This window comes from Phyllopteryx taeniolatus, chromosome 5, assembly GCF_024500385.1.
Source record: "Phyllopteryx taeniolatus isolate TA_2022b chromosome 5, UOR_Ptae_1.2, whole genome shotgun sequence".
Taxonomy (NCBI): Eukaryota; Metazoa; Chordata; class Actinopteri; order Syngnathiformes; family Syngnathidae; genus Phyllopteryx; species Phyllopteryx taeniolatus.
Window position 1 is genome coordinate 31,262,317 of NC_084506.1, and position 15,201 is coordinate 31,277,517.

At 45.6% G+C, this 15,201-nt stretch overlaps 1 protein-coding gene across 5 annotated transcripts in view; it reads left to right on the forward strand.

Moving 5' to 3' along the window:
- Window positions 1-760: 760 nt before the first annotated feature.
- LOC133478623 (cGMP-inhibited 3',5'-cyclic phosphodiesterase 3A-like) overlaps window positions 761-15,201 on the forward strand; it is an 85,633-nt gene continuing 71,192 nt past the window's right edge. For 2 of the 5 annotated variants that reach the window (XM_061774890.1, XM_061774893.1), the window contains exons 1-2: window positions 762-776; window positions 1,229-2,554. In XM_061774890.1, the coding sequence (XP_061630874.1) occupies window positions 1,688-2,554 (867 nt within the window). In that variant the 5' untranslated portion in view covers window positions 762-776; window positions 1,229-1,687. Of the gene's footprint in view, window positions 777-1,005; window positions 2,555-15,201 lie in introns of those variants that run through there. The other 3 variants (XM_061774892.1, XM_061774891.1, XM_061774894.1) reach the window with 3 other exon arrangements.

Here is a 15,201-nt window from a genome sequence, read left to right on the forward strand (position 1 = left end):
GAGCCCGCTTCAAGCATGTTCGCGACTCACAACCGAAGCCGGGTGTTCGAGAGCTTTCTGAGAGAGACATAGGTAGGTGATCATTTTTTAAATAATCTCCACGCCTTTCCTAGTTTACAATACATGACAACAACAACGTGTTGATTGACCGTGAACCTCAGGGATGGATCATGAACTGAATGAGGAAGCACTTGAATGAATTTGTGAAAAAGAACAGAAGGATTCGGTGAACGAATCTTTTTAATGAACTGATTCGCAAGAACTGCCGTGCCCATCACGATTGCCTTCGATGGGAATGACCTCCCCAACATGGAACCCCACGTCAGCACGTTGTTAATCTGGTTGCGTCAAGACGCTGGCCTATATATAGTATCTATGACAGGCACCCCTTGGGCTCACAGGACTGGTCCGTCCCGGAGGTCGCGCCCCCTAGTGGCCTGGCATACTTCAATTGTGTCGCGTAAACGTGCAACATTTCTCTCGCAGTTGTTTTGGGGATTTGTGTTTTTTTTATGTGTGTGTTCATAGCGTTTCTCTCTTGCGGTTGTTTTACGATTTGTGTGTCTTTTTTCTGCGATTGCAGCATTTTTATCTTTCAGCGTTTTTCTTTTGCAGTTTTTTTTTTTTTTTTTTTTTTTTGGTGATTCCAGCTTTTTCATCTTGCTGCATTTTTCTTTTGCTGTTGTTTTCTGTGCTTGTGTGTTTTTCTGTTTTGTGTCACTCCTGCATTTACAACATATGGCCGTTTGCAGCGCATTTGCCCCTGTCGGCCATGGGTAGGTATCGTCAGGTTCACTTTTGTTTATTTTTGCAAAGCTTGTAGTACACGCTCACAATGACCCACTCTTGTCGACTTTCCTTGTGACGTTTTAGGGTGACTTTTATGAAAATTGGTGCAGATTTATTTGTTATTGCACTGCTGTTGACGTTTTAATGTTATTGTTGCAATATTCCCGTCCTATTTTTTTAAAAAACTACTTTCACATCTCTTTTTAGACTTTTTATTATTTATTTTTTTTACATTGTACAGCATGAGTTACTTGTCAGGAAATGGGAAATTAACATTTTCTTTCGAGGTTATGTTCACTTAATGACGCTATATGCATCACTGTAATCAAGATCACGCGGGTTCATTGGTGGTAAGTGTGTGTGTGTGTGTGTGTGTTTTTATTTTATTTTTTTATTTTTTTTATTTTTTTTGCTTTGCCCTATACAATGGTTACATTAGTGAGATACCGAAGACAACGCCTGCTTGGCTGGCTGAGGCACGCTGTTGAGGATTTGAGGGGCTTTTGACGGCGGTGCCTCGATGGGGTGCGAAATGAGCTCACGGCTTTGCTCGGGAGAGCTGCCGATAAGCGGACTTTTCTGAACCCCGACGCGACCTGACGGACACTCGCTTGGCCGCTTTTATGCCGGAAAAGTCACGGGAGGATCCACGAGTCGGTAGTGTGGGACTTTTGTATTGTTTGCGCGCAGTTGCGCAGCGATGACACGCGGGATACAGACTTTAAATGCACGCGACTGGATCTCGTCAACGTCTGCAAGACAATAACGGAGAATGTGGCGTCCAGTGCGTAAAAGGGGACCGTCCTCGCCCTCCTCACGCCTGCAATAAAGTGCGCTTGTTGTCCCGTGAGCACAGCGCCGTAGATGCTCCACAGGCTCGTTCCTGTCTACTGTGACCATGCGTGCACATCTGGAGCGGACGCGCGCCGCAGAAAAAGGCTGTGGCGCGCCAGGCCGCAACGGTTACGCGCAAACACGTGTCGTCCCACTGAGCCGCGACCCGCGCCGCGCGTCGTCGTGGTGGGTGAGGCTCGCGCGGGCCCGTGCGTGGACTTGCGGCGGAGTGGGCCGCGCGGCGTGTGCGCTCGCGCTGGCCGTGCTGCTGAGGTGCGCTGCACACTGGAGCTGTGAGCCGTGCGCACTCCCGCAGCAGCAGTCGTGCGCTCGCCCTCAGTCGCTCGCGGGCTGCCTGGCGGAACTGCTGCTCGCTTGCTGGGCTGCGCTCTCGCCCTTCTTCAGCCTCCTGTGCGCCTTCTTCTGGCTCGGCGTCTACCTAATCCGCTGCGGCGTGCTGCTCCGCACCGCCCTCTCGCTCCTCACCGTGTTCCACCTGGCCGAGGCGGCGGCGTGGAGCCTCCTGGGCGGCCCGCACGAAGTAGCGGCCGCGCTGGTGTTGGCGTGCGTGGCCGGCGGCGCACTGATGGTAGCGCGCCCGGACCGGGGCACGTCGGTGGTCGCGGTCGTCAGCATCGTGCGCGCCGTCTCCCTCTTCTCGCTGCACAAGGTTCGCTCGGCTTGGAGGCCGTACGTGGCGTACCTGCTGGGAGTCGTGGGCATCCTGCTGGCGAGGTATGCTGACAGACTCCTCGCCGGCCAAGGGACACTGGAGGAGGGCTGCACCCTCGTGACTGGAGCCAAGGAAGACGTCCCCGCATTTAAAAGACGCAGGAGGTCCAGTTCGGTGATATCCACAGACATGGCACACAGTCAGTCCAACAGCAAGTCACATCGCAGGACCTCTCTGCCATGCATCCAGAGGGACCAGGTAGGACCCCCCCCCCACCCCCTCCACACACACACACACACACACACACAGACACCCTCGCACTCACCCTCACCCTCACCCTGCTGACCCGAGGCCGCTTTCATTCTTTTACCCTGTTCAGTGCCCTGCTAGGACGGTGCAGATGATGATGTTATTTATTATTGCTATATTCACATCCTATAGTCGCGTTTAGCCTTTTCCAGGATAGGTTCACATAATAATGCTATATTGGCCTATTGTTAGCATTGGAGACCTTAATATACATTTGATCTTCCATCAACTTGATCAGTTAAACCCTGATTTGCCACAAAGTACATTCTGCACCGCTTCAATCAAGGTGATGCTCGTTCATTTGTGTTGATGAGATAGATAGATTTTTAAGCTGTCGTGCAACTTTTGTGTCATTTGTTGCACTAATACTACGTTGAAGAAAAAAAACATTCTTTTGACTTAATTCGAACGTACATTGGTTGCACATGATTAAAATGTGCTAACCTAACATGGCTGTCTTATTTTCGAGAAGAGGGGAGAACGACGTCAGTTTACAGTTTAGTACTTTTTTTGTCATTGCATTTTTGAAGCAGTGCTTTCCAGTGGTGACAGAAAAAAAAAGGAAGATGAGGATGATTTCCCTCATCTTTTAGTCTGCTAGTTAAAAACTAATTAGTCCACTAAAAAGGTCACATGTATTTATAACTTTCCAACTCCCATGTCCCCACACTATTGAAGCGTTCTGTCCTCAAAGTAGAGGAATGACCGCCGTACACGTGCTGCCCCATGCACGCTCTCATCAGCTCCTGTTTATGCAACATCAGTGACTGTGCTGAGTGTTTGAATGGGGGAGTTTTGAAAAGTGTGATCAAAGCTGTGCGCGTGTGTGTGTGTGTGTGTGTGTGTGAGAGAGAGTGAAAGCGTATGCGAGTGTGTGACTGCGCGGCTGTGGGTCAGCCCACTTAGAGGTGGCCTAACTGCACTAGTTAGTGCTTTAGTGGTCCTGTTTGTTTTTCTTAGTGGTCACACATACGGACGCGCACACACACACACAGAGAAGCTCATCATCTGCATTTTTGATATTGCATTTTGAAATTTAGATACATATCCATCCCTCCATCCCTCCATCCATTTTCTATACCGCTTATGCTCACTCGGGTCGCGAATGATTGAGATTTGAATGATTGAGATTTTCGCAGCATTAAAAGTGTAGTTTGCAGTTTTTAAACTGCTGGCAAGATTTGAATGTCGCCTCACTTCACAGCTCCCTCCCCACCGCCGTAACGTCCCTAACAAAAGCCACGGCCCTCACTAACGTGAGCGTGCACAAGGCATGCATTGTACGTATGTGCCGATCTTAAGTCATTGCTAGTGGTTTGATGTCGTTTTTGGAATGTACAATAATAATCTGACCTGGTGAGAACAGCGACGTTAGCCGTGCGTTTTCCAAGGACAGCGATGCAGCCGTCTGCGTAGGACATCACTGTATGTTTACCCTTGTTTTGTCTCGAAAGCTGTCCAATTCCTTCTTTTTAACTTTGGTTACTAACCGGAGGTCAATAATCCGACCAGATTAAAACAGTTTGAGCGAGGCCGCTGGCCGTACCGACCGTGTGTGTGTGTGTGTGTGTGTGTGTGTGCACGCAAATGATTGACATCGCCTCCGTCACGCCTTCCGTCTCTACATCTTCGATCTGTTGTTTCCTGTTGTGGCGGGACGAGTTTAAAAATAATAATAAAAGTAAACCACAGGCATAAAATGGGGCCAGAGAGTAATGATTTATCAATAGACCATTTTAATAATTGTGTACTGTCAGGTCATACAGCCAGTTTTAACATATAAGACAAAAAGTTTATATATATATATATATATTTTTTTTTTTAAACTGCAAACTTCACATTTGATTTGGTCCAACTGCTGCAGTTTTGTGTTATGGTTCAAAATGACTTTGGTTGTATTGACGAGCATTTATGTGTTGATGTTAAGCAGGTGAATGCATGGCTGATAATTCACACATCTTGTTTTTAGCAGCAACAATATTGGAAAATTCCCAAGAATCTCTTAAGGAATACAGCACTGGTGTCCAACTGGTGGCCCGGGGGCCAGATCCGGCTCTCCACATCATTTTATGTGGCCCGCGAAAGCAAATCAAAATTGCTCATTGTTTTCTGGTGTCCTACCATTGAGATATTTGCAAGCATTGTTGCCAATCCCACTTTGAAAAGAAATGTAATAGTCTAAAAACATGTTTTTTATTGGCTTCTGATTTCAAAACTGGTTATTCATCAATGTGTTGTGTATACTGTATGTAATTACAGTATATGACTTAATCTTTCATTTATGAGTTCACAGTTGTAGCGTCCCTCCGAGGGAAGTCATAACTACGATGTGGCCCGTGACCAAAATTTGTTTTGACACCGCTGGAATACAGTCATATATTGAAAGTGCTCAAACCTGTGGTCGCTACCCATACAATTCTGTAATTAGCTCATATCTGTCAATACTTATATACATACATACAGTAATAATAACAATAATATTATTATTATTATGGAATGCATATTAGGATATGTGATTAACCGAGTGATCAAAACAGCCCTGAATGAATCAATTCATTGATTGATGCAGTTATTGCAAGTAAAGCATTTTACTCACAATGAGATGTAAGCTAAACTAAACCAGAGTTTCATGGAACAAGCAGCGTCATCGTCCTGGTCTGCACAGTCATCACGTGCCACATTTTGACTCGCAATCTAGTTGAGATGATGAATGAAATTTCCTTCCAACTAGCCCTGATGGACGCACCATCCCCGCGAGCCCGGGGCCTCTCACCTCAGGCGGCGGTTGACCAGTCACGACCTGCCTATAATTGAGACACACATGGTCGACACATGCCGTCATAACCGTCTCTTGTCTGTGTGGTCTGTAATGTGTAAACAAGCCCATAGTGACCCACGCTAGTCATCGCCTCGCTCACGCAGGGGCTCAGACGCCCATCGGGCGGCTACGATGGGACTAGCACATGGTGAGTGTCAAACCTGTGTGTGTGTGTGTGTGTGTGTGTCTGTGTGTGCTTCCTCTCAGTAGAAAAAGAGGTCTTTAATAAAGTCAGGATGTTTAAATGTAGCAGTAGGATATCTGCACTTTGTTGCCCTGATATTTATGTTAGTGCTGAAGAATAATGCGGATGACTTTTGTTTTCTTCTCTCACGGACCTTTTTTTCAAAGCACTTCAGATTGATAGTTTCTGTCTAAAAACAGTTTACTTATAAAATAAATAAAGCAATGAGGAATTTCCAAGTGCCGTCTTCCTCTCGAGCCTGCCTTGATAGCCTGTGTTACTCTTCTGGCGACATGTTGTGGTCGTATGCTTAACTGAAAACAGATCAGAAACAGTTTGGCTTTGCTTGTTTGTTTATATCCTACTGGTTTTCTCACTACTGACACTTTTCTATTGGCAAAACCAGATAACACCTAGTACTATATGATATTACTTCTACTACCTAGTATGTGTTGTACAGAGTAGTCGACATGTCGACTTTAGTACACCACATTTACGTGTAGAGCGTGACGTCGACTAGTTGCTAATCACGTTTTTGGCTTGAGGAGACAGATGCGTGCACTGCATGAAATTAGTGTGTCACCTTAATTGATTTAAATTGTCTTCTATTTTTGAACGTGCAGCTTTGGTAAGTGAAGGAGAACCAGGGAAGGGGGGGGGAAACCAGGCTCCAGCAGGATTTTCAACAATTTTTCAAGCCCGCACTATCAAAGTGGAAGGAGAGTGGAAATATCCCACCGCACATGAAGAAGTCCGTGATTATTTGCAAACGCCGCAAATTCCCACCATGCAGAACCCCTCCTGTGCTAGGCCCGGAACGAGGACAGGTTTCCCCATTTGGCCAAATTGTGAAAATGTCACCTGGCTGTCCGAGCAGCAAGCACACAGTGCGAGAGAATTTTTTTTTCTCTGGCTGGAAATACCATCATGCATCACCCAGCCCACGTCTATGCTCGTTTGTTTTATGTCGATTCGGTGTATGAGCTGTGCGGTGTCTGAGCTGTGCATTGTCGTATAGATTATCGCAAAGCACTCCCTCCTTCTGCAATTATTTTTTAAAGATTATTGTACTTGACTGAAAAATGATCAATGATGTCATCCACGACGAGTCAACATTGACTCAACCTTTATCACATTAGTGTGGACTTAAATCAATTTAAAGTCATGCAACTAGGGCTGCAACAAATACTCAAATGTTTAGAGTACTTCAAATATGCAGAGAAAAGCCAAGCAGGCACGGGGAGAACATGCAAACTCCACACAGGCGAGGCCAGATTTGAACCCGACTTCCCAGAACTGTGAGGCGGATGTGCTCCTTCGTCGTCCACCGTGCCGCCATTCAAATATTACCTTAAAAGAAATTTTCACAAATGTTGTCTATGTTTGTATTTATTTATATATATATATATATATATATAGATAGATATAGATATATATATATATATATATAGAGAGAGAGAGAGAGAGAGAGAGAGAGAGAGAGAGAGAGAGAGAGAGAGAGAGAGAGAGAGAGAGAGAGAGAGAGAGAGAGAGAGAGAGAGTGAGAGAGAGTGTTTGGAGACTAATAATTAAAACATTTGAGAACACAAAGTAAAACTTTCTGATAGCGATAGCATTTACATTTCCATGGAAAAGCTGAACACGGCAGTCTGTGTCATGCATGCATGTGTGTTAAGAGGAGCATAGAAGGAAAAGTTCATTGGGACGCTACTAGAGGTCAGAGTTCATAATCAGTCACTCATTTGTATTATTTATGCTTGACTTCACTATATAATGCAACTGGTTCAGCGTTGAAATTGGTGTGTACATACAATATATCGCCGGCACGGTGGACGACTGGTTAGCACATCTGCCTCACAGTTCTGGGGTCCGGGGTTCAAATCCCGGCCCCGCCTGTGTGGAGTTTGCATGTTCTCCCCGTGCCTGGGTGGGTTTTCTCCGGGTACTCCGGTTTCCTCCTACATCCCAAAAACATGCATGGTAGGTTCATTGAAAAACTCTAAATTGCCCGTAGGTGTGAATGTGAATGCGAATGGTTGCTTGTTTCTATGTGCCCTGCGATTGGTTGGCGACCGGTTCAGGGTGTACCCTGCCTCCCGCCCGAAGATAGCTGGGATAGGCTCCAGCAGTCCGCAACCCTAGTGAGGGTGAGCGGTAAAGAAAATGGATCGATGGATGGATACAATATATCACTATATCATCGCTACGCTAAGTTATTTGGTTTAATGTAACAATCGAAGCTGCCAAAAAGATCGTTTTTGTCAAGCTAACCTCACAACAATCAAACTGAAAACTAACAGATTGGTTATCAGCTGTTTTTTTGTTATTGGTTGACAACTCGAGGACAGACGTTCGATCCAAGTTTCTAATTTTCTAATTTCCCAGCAGTCTCAAATGCAGCATACTGTAAATGTTAAGTGTTAGGATGTGGAATTCGTATCAAAAGCAACAATGGTGGACCACAGCGTGTTTCTTCTGCAGTATTTTGTACATTTACTGCACTACTACCAGTGGCATCTCATTAAGGTGGAATTTCATTCGGAGACTCTGTTCATGAACAAAGCCATTTCCCCCCTTAGAAAATGAATGGCAATATGCATAAAATAAATCCTTTCCAGCCCCAGAACCAAGTTGCTAGCCACGTTGGGCGGGGCCCCCGCCTACCCACCGGAGCGATCCGGCGGTCTTTCGCGAGGGTTACAAAAATGCACTTCGCCGCTCTGTGTTTCATGCACCGGCAGTGACTGATCGAATGAAATTCTGTCATGCTGTGGTGCAAAGCAGAGCATTTACAGCAGAAAAAAAACCCAATAAAAAGCCATACGTCGTGGCCCACACGTAGCCCAACCGGCGAGAGCTCACCGGATGGCGCTGAACCTCTGTCCTTTTCAGGGCTTTCGAACAGCACAATCACTTGCATTTCTCACTTTCTTGGGCGCCATACTGAAGGCTAATTTAGAGCAAAAAAAAAAACCAAAACGATATGTTAAATATATGATGTGCTGAGTGAAAGATGAGTGAGAGAAAGCACAACTGAGCATTCCGTGTGAATGCCACAACTGTTTGTAAAACAGAAGCCTAGTTTGTGAACCGAAGCAACAGTTGTCCGGATGTTGTATTCGTAAGCCTCTTTGTGAACAGAGGTGTTCCTGAGCCAAGATTACACTAATTGCATATGCCAAATTTTAAACCCATACATAAAAGCAGGTGAAGAGTCCTCAAAAGTAAGTTCTGGCTCTGGGTAACAGTTTATGTGCATGCGTATACAGTGGAACCTTGGTTTTCGTAGGACCTCGATTTCCTTCGATTCGGTTTTCGACGACTTTTCGTACATCTGCTCTGTTTTCGTACAGTTGAAAATGTTCCATACCAGACTCATCCGCCTGCCTGCTTGACTCGGCCATCCATTTCCTGGAATCCCCCACAAAGCATCCCATGCACATGCGCAACTTTATTGAGTGTTTTATTGTTGCGTGTGCATCACCCAGCGCGTTCATTGGAAACATTGTAACAGATTTTTGTGTGACTTCACTAAACCGCCATGGGGCCAAATAAAGTTCCAAGTGCTGGAAAGAAGATGAGAAACTCCATAGAATTTAAGAAAGAACTCATCGCAAAGTACAAAAACGCTGTCTTTCATACGCCATCAAGATTCTTCAATAAGGGTAAAAGTGAGGTTTAGCGGTTATTTATCCCTTCATTTATATTTCTTTCACATTGTTTTTTTTCACATTGTTTTCTGGACGTGAAACAATAGTTATTCTCTAAAGACTATATTTTTCGTTCGGCCACAGTGTTCTCAGTCCATAATGTTGATATTATCTTTACTGACAACAGCGAACACGATGGACAGAGGTTCTTATTGGTTTCACCCAACGTGACGTGTCAATTTTGTGTTTTTTCGGCTGCGGATGCCGAACTGCGGGAAGAGGCGTGAGCTTGCAATGTGGTTCTGTTTTCGCAGCATGCGAGGAAATCCTAGTCCACGGTTCTCTTGCTGTGTACATGCGTAAGTGCTGCTGACGAGTTTTTCCTGTTGCCCCAATAAAGTGGGACTTAAGACAACAGAAAGTGATCAAGCAGGAGGCGAGCAAACTTGAGAACACTGCATTTTCGTTTCAATACACTCCTTTTTTTTTTTTGTCAGAGTCTCCTCCCTTTTTGGTGGGGGCTCTGCTGTCTGTCCTCCCCCTGACACCAACACAAATATTATCATAGCCCGAGGAGGAAATTCTTTCATAACTTGGATGATCAAGATATTCTTGAAATCTATGTTAATGACTTCCTGTGGAATAGGATCCAAACACAATTACTGCTGCTGTAGTAAATGTTTCCTGTTACGCTAGTTTCGCTGCGCCCTCCATAATTGAATTGTGTTTCGGGTGGGGGAGGCTGTTGATGGCCCGAGGGGCAGCGATGTAAAACACGCTTGACCTAAAATGCACGCTCATACTCGGAACACACTGCCGCTTGGAATATGAAGTTAAGACTTTTGCTTAACAGATATAACAGAAGCTGGTACCAACAAGGGGGTCATGTGTCTTGTGATTGGAGGATGCCATTCACGCTCCCGGTGCACATGCAGTCTCAAGTCTATTAGCTGTGTCTGTGCATGTGTGAGGAGGCGAGTGGTGGAGGAATCAGGGTAGAATAAAAGTAGGTCAATGGAGGTTTTGTTGAGTAGCCAGGCAAAACAGCAGGCGTGCTCTTACTCCCCCAAATTATGGAAGAGTGGTGTGTGATAGACTGTCATAACTTTTATCGTGCTTCTGCTTCTGTTCTGATTTGTGTGTGTTACCTCCTCCATGTTGGCTGCGCAGCATAAAGACACAAAACATGACGTTTTGCTCCACGGTAGTGTAAATGAGGAATTCTACTCACTTTTTGGCTCTGTCACTGAGGCGTAGAAATATTTTTACATCAAAGTCCAATATAGCAGGAACCAGCACAGTCGCACAAGTAGGAAGGTTTTAAGCATTTGATATTTACTGCATTTATTAATAACAACTCTCTGATCAGTGCAACAAAATGGCATTTACATATGGATGCTCCACTTCTCACAAGTCCATTTATTTTGTTGAACAGACAGCTTCAAGTGTCACAACTCCCATAAAAAATGGAGTCGACTGTTATTTTGTTTTAATAAACCACAACCATGAATTATAAATGTAAAAGGTCTACAGTCTAATTTTGTCAAACTGTTTGACTGATGTATTCAGGTCAAAATTAAGTGGTTTAATTAGCCATGAAGCTACAAATTATGACAATTTCAATGCGTTGATGTCATCATGAGCAGTGTGTATAGATGTCGTTTTTCTTTGTTATGTGGTGCTGAGAAAGTATTAGGAGAGTCGGCCAATTTACTGGTTTAGCATTACAAATTATTTTGTGTTCAGGGGGATACGAGAAACGATTTAGTCCGTTCCCAAATCCCCAAACTCCTGGTCGTAGTCAGATGAATATGTGCATGTCAGAAATGACCACCTTAAATTCGTCTGTCACACCTACAGCACACCTCACCACGGCAGATGTCCTGTATTATTCTAACATACTTCTCTGCCACTCCAGACTTCCGCATGCAGTACCACAGTTCCTCTCTGGGTACTCTGTCATAGGCTTTCTCTAGATCTACAAAGACACAATGTAGCTCCTTTTGACCTTCTCTGTACTTTTCCATCAACATCCTCAAGGCAAATAATGCATCTTTGGTACTCTTTCTAGGCATGAAACCATACTGTTGCTCGCAAATACTCACTTCTGTCCTGAGTCTAGCCTCCACTGGGGGCAGCTGTGGCGCAATGGTTAAGATCATCACCTACCACCTAGGTTCAAGACCCCGACTGGGCTTCAGCTGCTCCCTGTTCCAGTGTGTTCCACTAACGTGTATGTGTTCAATGTGATGAGTTAATGTGCAGAGAACAAATTTCGTGGGCATGCATGCATGTTCATGACAATAAAAGGTGATTCTTCTTCTTCTTCTTCTTCTTCACCACTCTTTCCCATAACTTCATTGTGTGGCTCATCAACTTTATTCCTCTATAGTTCCCACAGCTCTGCACATCACCCTTGTTCTTAAAAATGGGCACCAGTACACTTTTCCTCCATTCCTCAGGCATCTTCTCACGCGCCAGAATTCTATTGAACAAGCTAGTCAAAAACTCCACAGCCACCTCTCCTAGATGCTTCCATACCTCCGCAGAAATGTCATCAGGACCAACTGCTTTTCCATTTGTCATCCTCTTTAATGCCTTTCTAACTTCCATCCATCCATTTTCTGAGCCGCTTCTCCTCACTAGGGTCGCGGGCGTGCTGGAGCCTATCCCAGCTGTCATCGGGCAGGAGGCGGGGTACACCCTGAACTGGTTGCCAGCCAATCGCAGGGCACATAGGAACAAACAACCATTCGCACTCACAGTCATGCCTACGGGCAATTTAGAGTCTCCAATTCATGCATGTTTTTGGGATGTGGGAGGAAACCGGAGTACCCGGAGAAAACCCACGCAGGCACGGGGAGAACATGCAAACTCCACACAGGCGGGGCCGGGGATTGAACCCGGGTCCTCAGAACTGTGAGGCTGACGCTCTAACCAGTCGTCCACCGTGCCGCCGCCTTTCTAACTTCCCCCTTCCAAATCATTGCCACTTCCTGGTTCACCACACTTGCTTCTTCTACTCTCCCTTCTCTCTCATTTTCCTCATTCATCACCTCCTCGAAGTATTCTTTCCATCTATCCAGCACACTACTGGCACCAGTCAACACATTTCCATCTCTCTCCTTAATCACCTGCTGCACATCCTTCCCATCTCTATCCCTCTGTCTGGCCAACCTGTATAGATCAATTTCTTCTTCTGTAGTGTCCAACCTGGCATACATGTCATCATTTGCCACCTCTACCTTTGCCCTATGTCGCATCTCAATGTATTCCTTTCGCCTCTCCTCGGTCCTCTCAGTGTCCCACTTCTTCTTTTTCCTGTACTGTGAGGTTCCACCACCAAGTCTCTTTCTCTCCTTTTCTATCAGATGATAAACCAAGTACTCTCCTGCCTGCCTCTCTGATCACCTTGGCTGCAGTGGTCCAGTCTTCTGGAAGCTCCTCCCGTCCACCGAGAGCCTGTCTCACCTCTTCCCGAAAAGCTGCGCAACACTCGTCCTGTCTCAGCTTCCACCACATGGTTCTCTGCTCTGCCTTTGTCTTCCTAATCTTCCTCCCCACCACCAGAGTCATCTTACACACCACCATCCTATGCTGTCCAGCCACACTCTCCCCTACCCCTACCTTACAGTCAGTAACCTCCTTCAGATTACATTGTCTGCACAAGATGTAATCCACCTGGGTGCTTCTACCTCCGCTCTTGTAGGTCACCCTATGTTCCCGCCTCTTCTGAAAAAAAGTGTTCACTACAGCCATTTGCATCCTTTTGCAAAGTCTACCACCATCTGTTCCTTTCCTGGATGCCGTACTTACCCATTACGTCTTTCTAACCCCTGTTTCCTTCACCAACATGTCCATTACAATCTGCACCAATCACGACTCTCTCTCTGTCTGGGATGCTCAGAACTACTTCGTCGAGCTCCTTCCAGAATTTATCTTTCACCTCTAGGTCACATCCTACCTGTGGGGCATAGCCACTAATCACATTATACATAACACCCTCAATTTCAGGTTTCAGCCTCATCACTCGATCTGATACTCTTTTCACCTCCAAGACATTCTTAGCCAACTCGTCTTTTAAAATAACCCCGATTCCATTTCTCTTCCCATCTACACAGTGGTAAAATAATTTAAACCCTGCCCCTAAACTTCTAGCCTTACTGCCTTTCCACCTGGTCTCCTGGACACACAATATATCAACCTTTCTCCTAATCATCATGTCAACCAACTCCTGAGATTTTCCTGTCATAGTCCTAACATTCAAAGTCCCCACATTCAGTTCTAGGCTCTGTGCTTTCCCCTTCTCTTTCTGCCGAAGAACCCGCTTTCCACCTCTTCTTGGACTTCGACCCACAGTAGCTGAATTTCAGGTTGACGGCGCCGGTGGCGGACGTTGTTAACTCGGGCCACGAACGATCCGGTATGGAATTCTTTCGATGAACGCTCATATTTGTTTGGCAAAGTTTTAAGCCGGATGCCCTTCCTGATGCAACCCTCTGCATTTATCCAGGCTGCGACTGGCATACAGTTTGCACTGGCTTGTGCCCCCCCCTAGGGCTGAATTTTAAGCATGACAAATTGCAGGTCTAGAAATAAGTTGCAAACCCTTGTGGCCTCTTTCCCACAACCCATGACAATGAACCTCATCTGACTCTTTACTGTTTACTATGGAAATTACAGAAGTGGTGACTGTGTGTGTGTGTGTGACAGCAAGCGGTGTGTAAGCAAGTGTGTGTGTTGCCATCAACTTGATGGCCGCCATGTCCTGCAGGCTGCGAGGTTGAATTCGCCCCCAACAACCACGTTGGGCCTCAAACCACAGACTCAACGCAGCACAGCTGGAAGTGCGAGACGGGTCTCCTGTCTTGACTGGCGTATTAACACCTCAGGAGCTTATGAAATTCTGAGCGTTCGAACACAACCAGAAACTAAACGGAGTCATGGATTTTTCTCTATGTGATCCAGTTACATGCAGTGGTTCCTTCTTCTTTCTGCTGAAGACAAAAACAATTATTATCAGTTAGCATAAGAGAATGAGTTGAGGTGAACAGAATGTTCCTGGAACCACAGTGTGTATGCATGCAGTTAGTGTGTGTGTGTGTGTGTGTGAGAAAGGCAAAGCAAGAGTGTGTGCGTGTGTGTGTCTGTCTGTCTGTGAAGCACTGAATGCATTTGCATATGTGCTTGTAAGTGCTTGCCTTAAAATGGACTGGTTGCATTGTTTGAAATTTGTTTGTGTGATATTGGACTGTTACAGAATAATCTTTCATGTAAGAAAGGAAACAAAGCAGCCATCCACTTCGGTCCAGAAGGGTTTTTAAGTGGGGGCATCATTTATTGCCCCCCACAAACGACCCTGACCACATCGATTCCTTTAAACACAACAATAGCCGTTGCTTGAAAGGAGCCATCTCGGGACACAAGGCAAGCACATGCTTCAAAACACGCACACACACACACACACACACATACACACACGCACACACTTTATTGACGTCAGTGACAATGAAAAACAAATTAGCAGTGTTAAATTATCAGATGCTCGCATATCTGATGAGATGTGATGTAAGACAAAGTTCTTTGCTTGCAGCCTTGTCTAGTACTCTGTCTTAACTTCCTTTTCATCCCATTGACATTTTATATTGTATTGTGTTCATTCGCCCTCTGGAGATAATCTACCTAAGCATTTTGTTTTGCCGCACTTAAGCGTTGAGATGAAGGTAGAACAGTGAGTGCTTTGACAGCTGATCCATCAGAGCTCAACAAACAGCCCCTCCATTAAGAGGATACGGATTGGAGTGTGGTGGTTTTGGCCAAGTTCCGCCAAGTGGAGCTACAGGAGGCTCTTTTGACGTCACTGGGAAACGTGACACACTTCTAAAGTGGCGATGAGCCTTGGGTGACCCGAGCAGATGTTGCACAGATGAGCCCTGTACTGCAC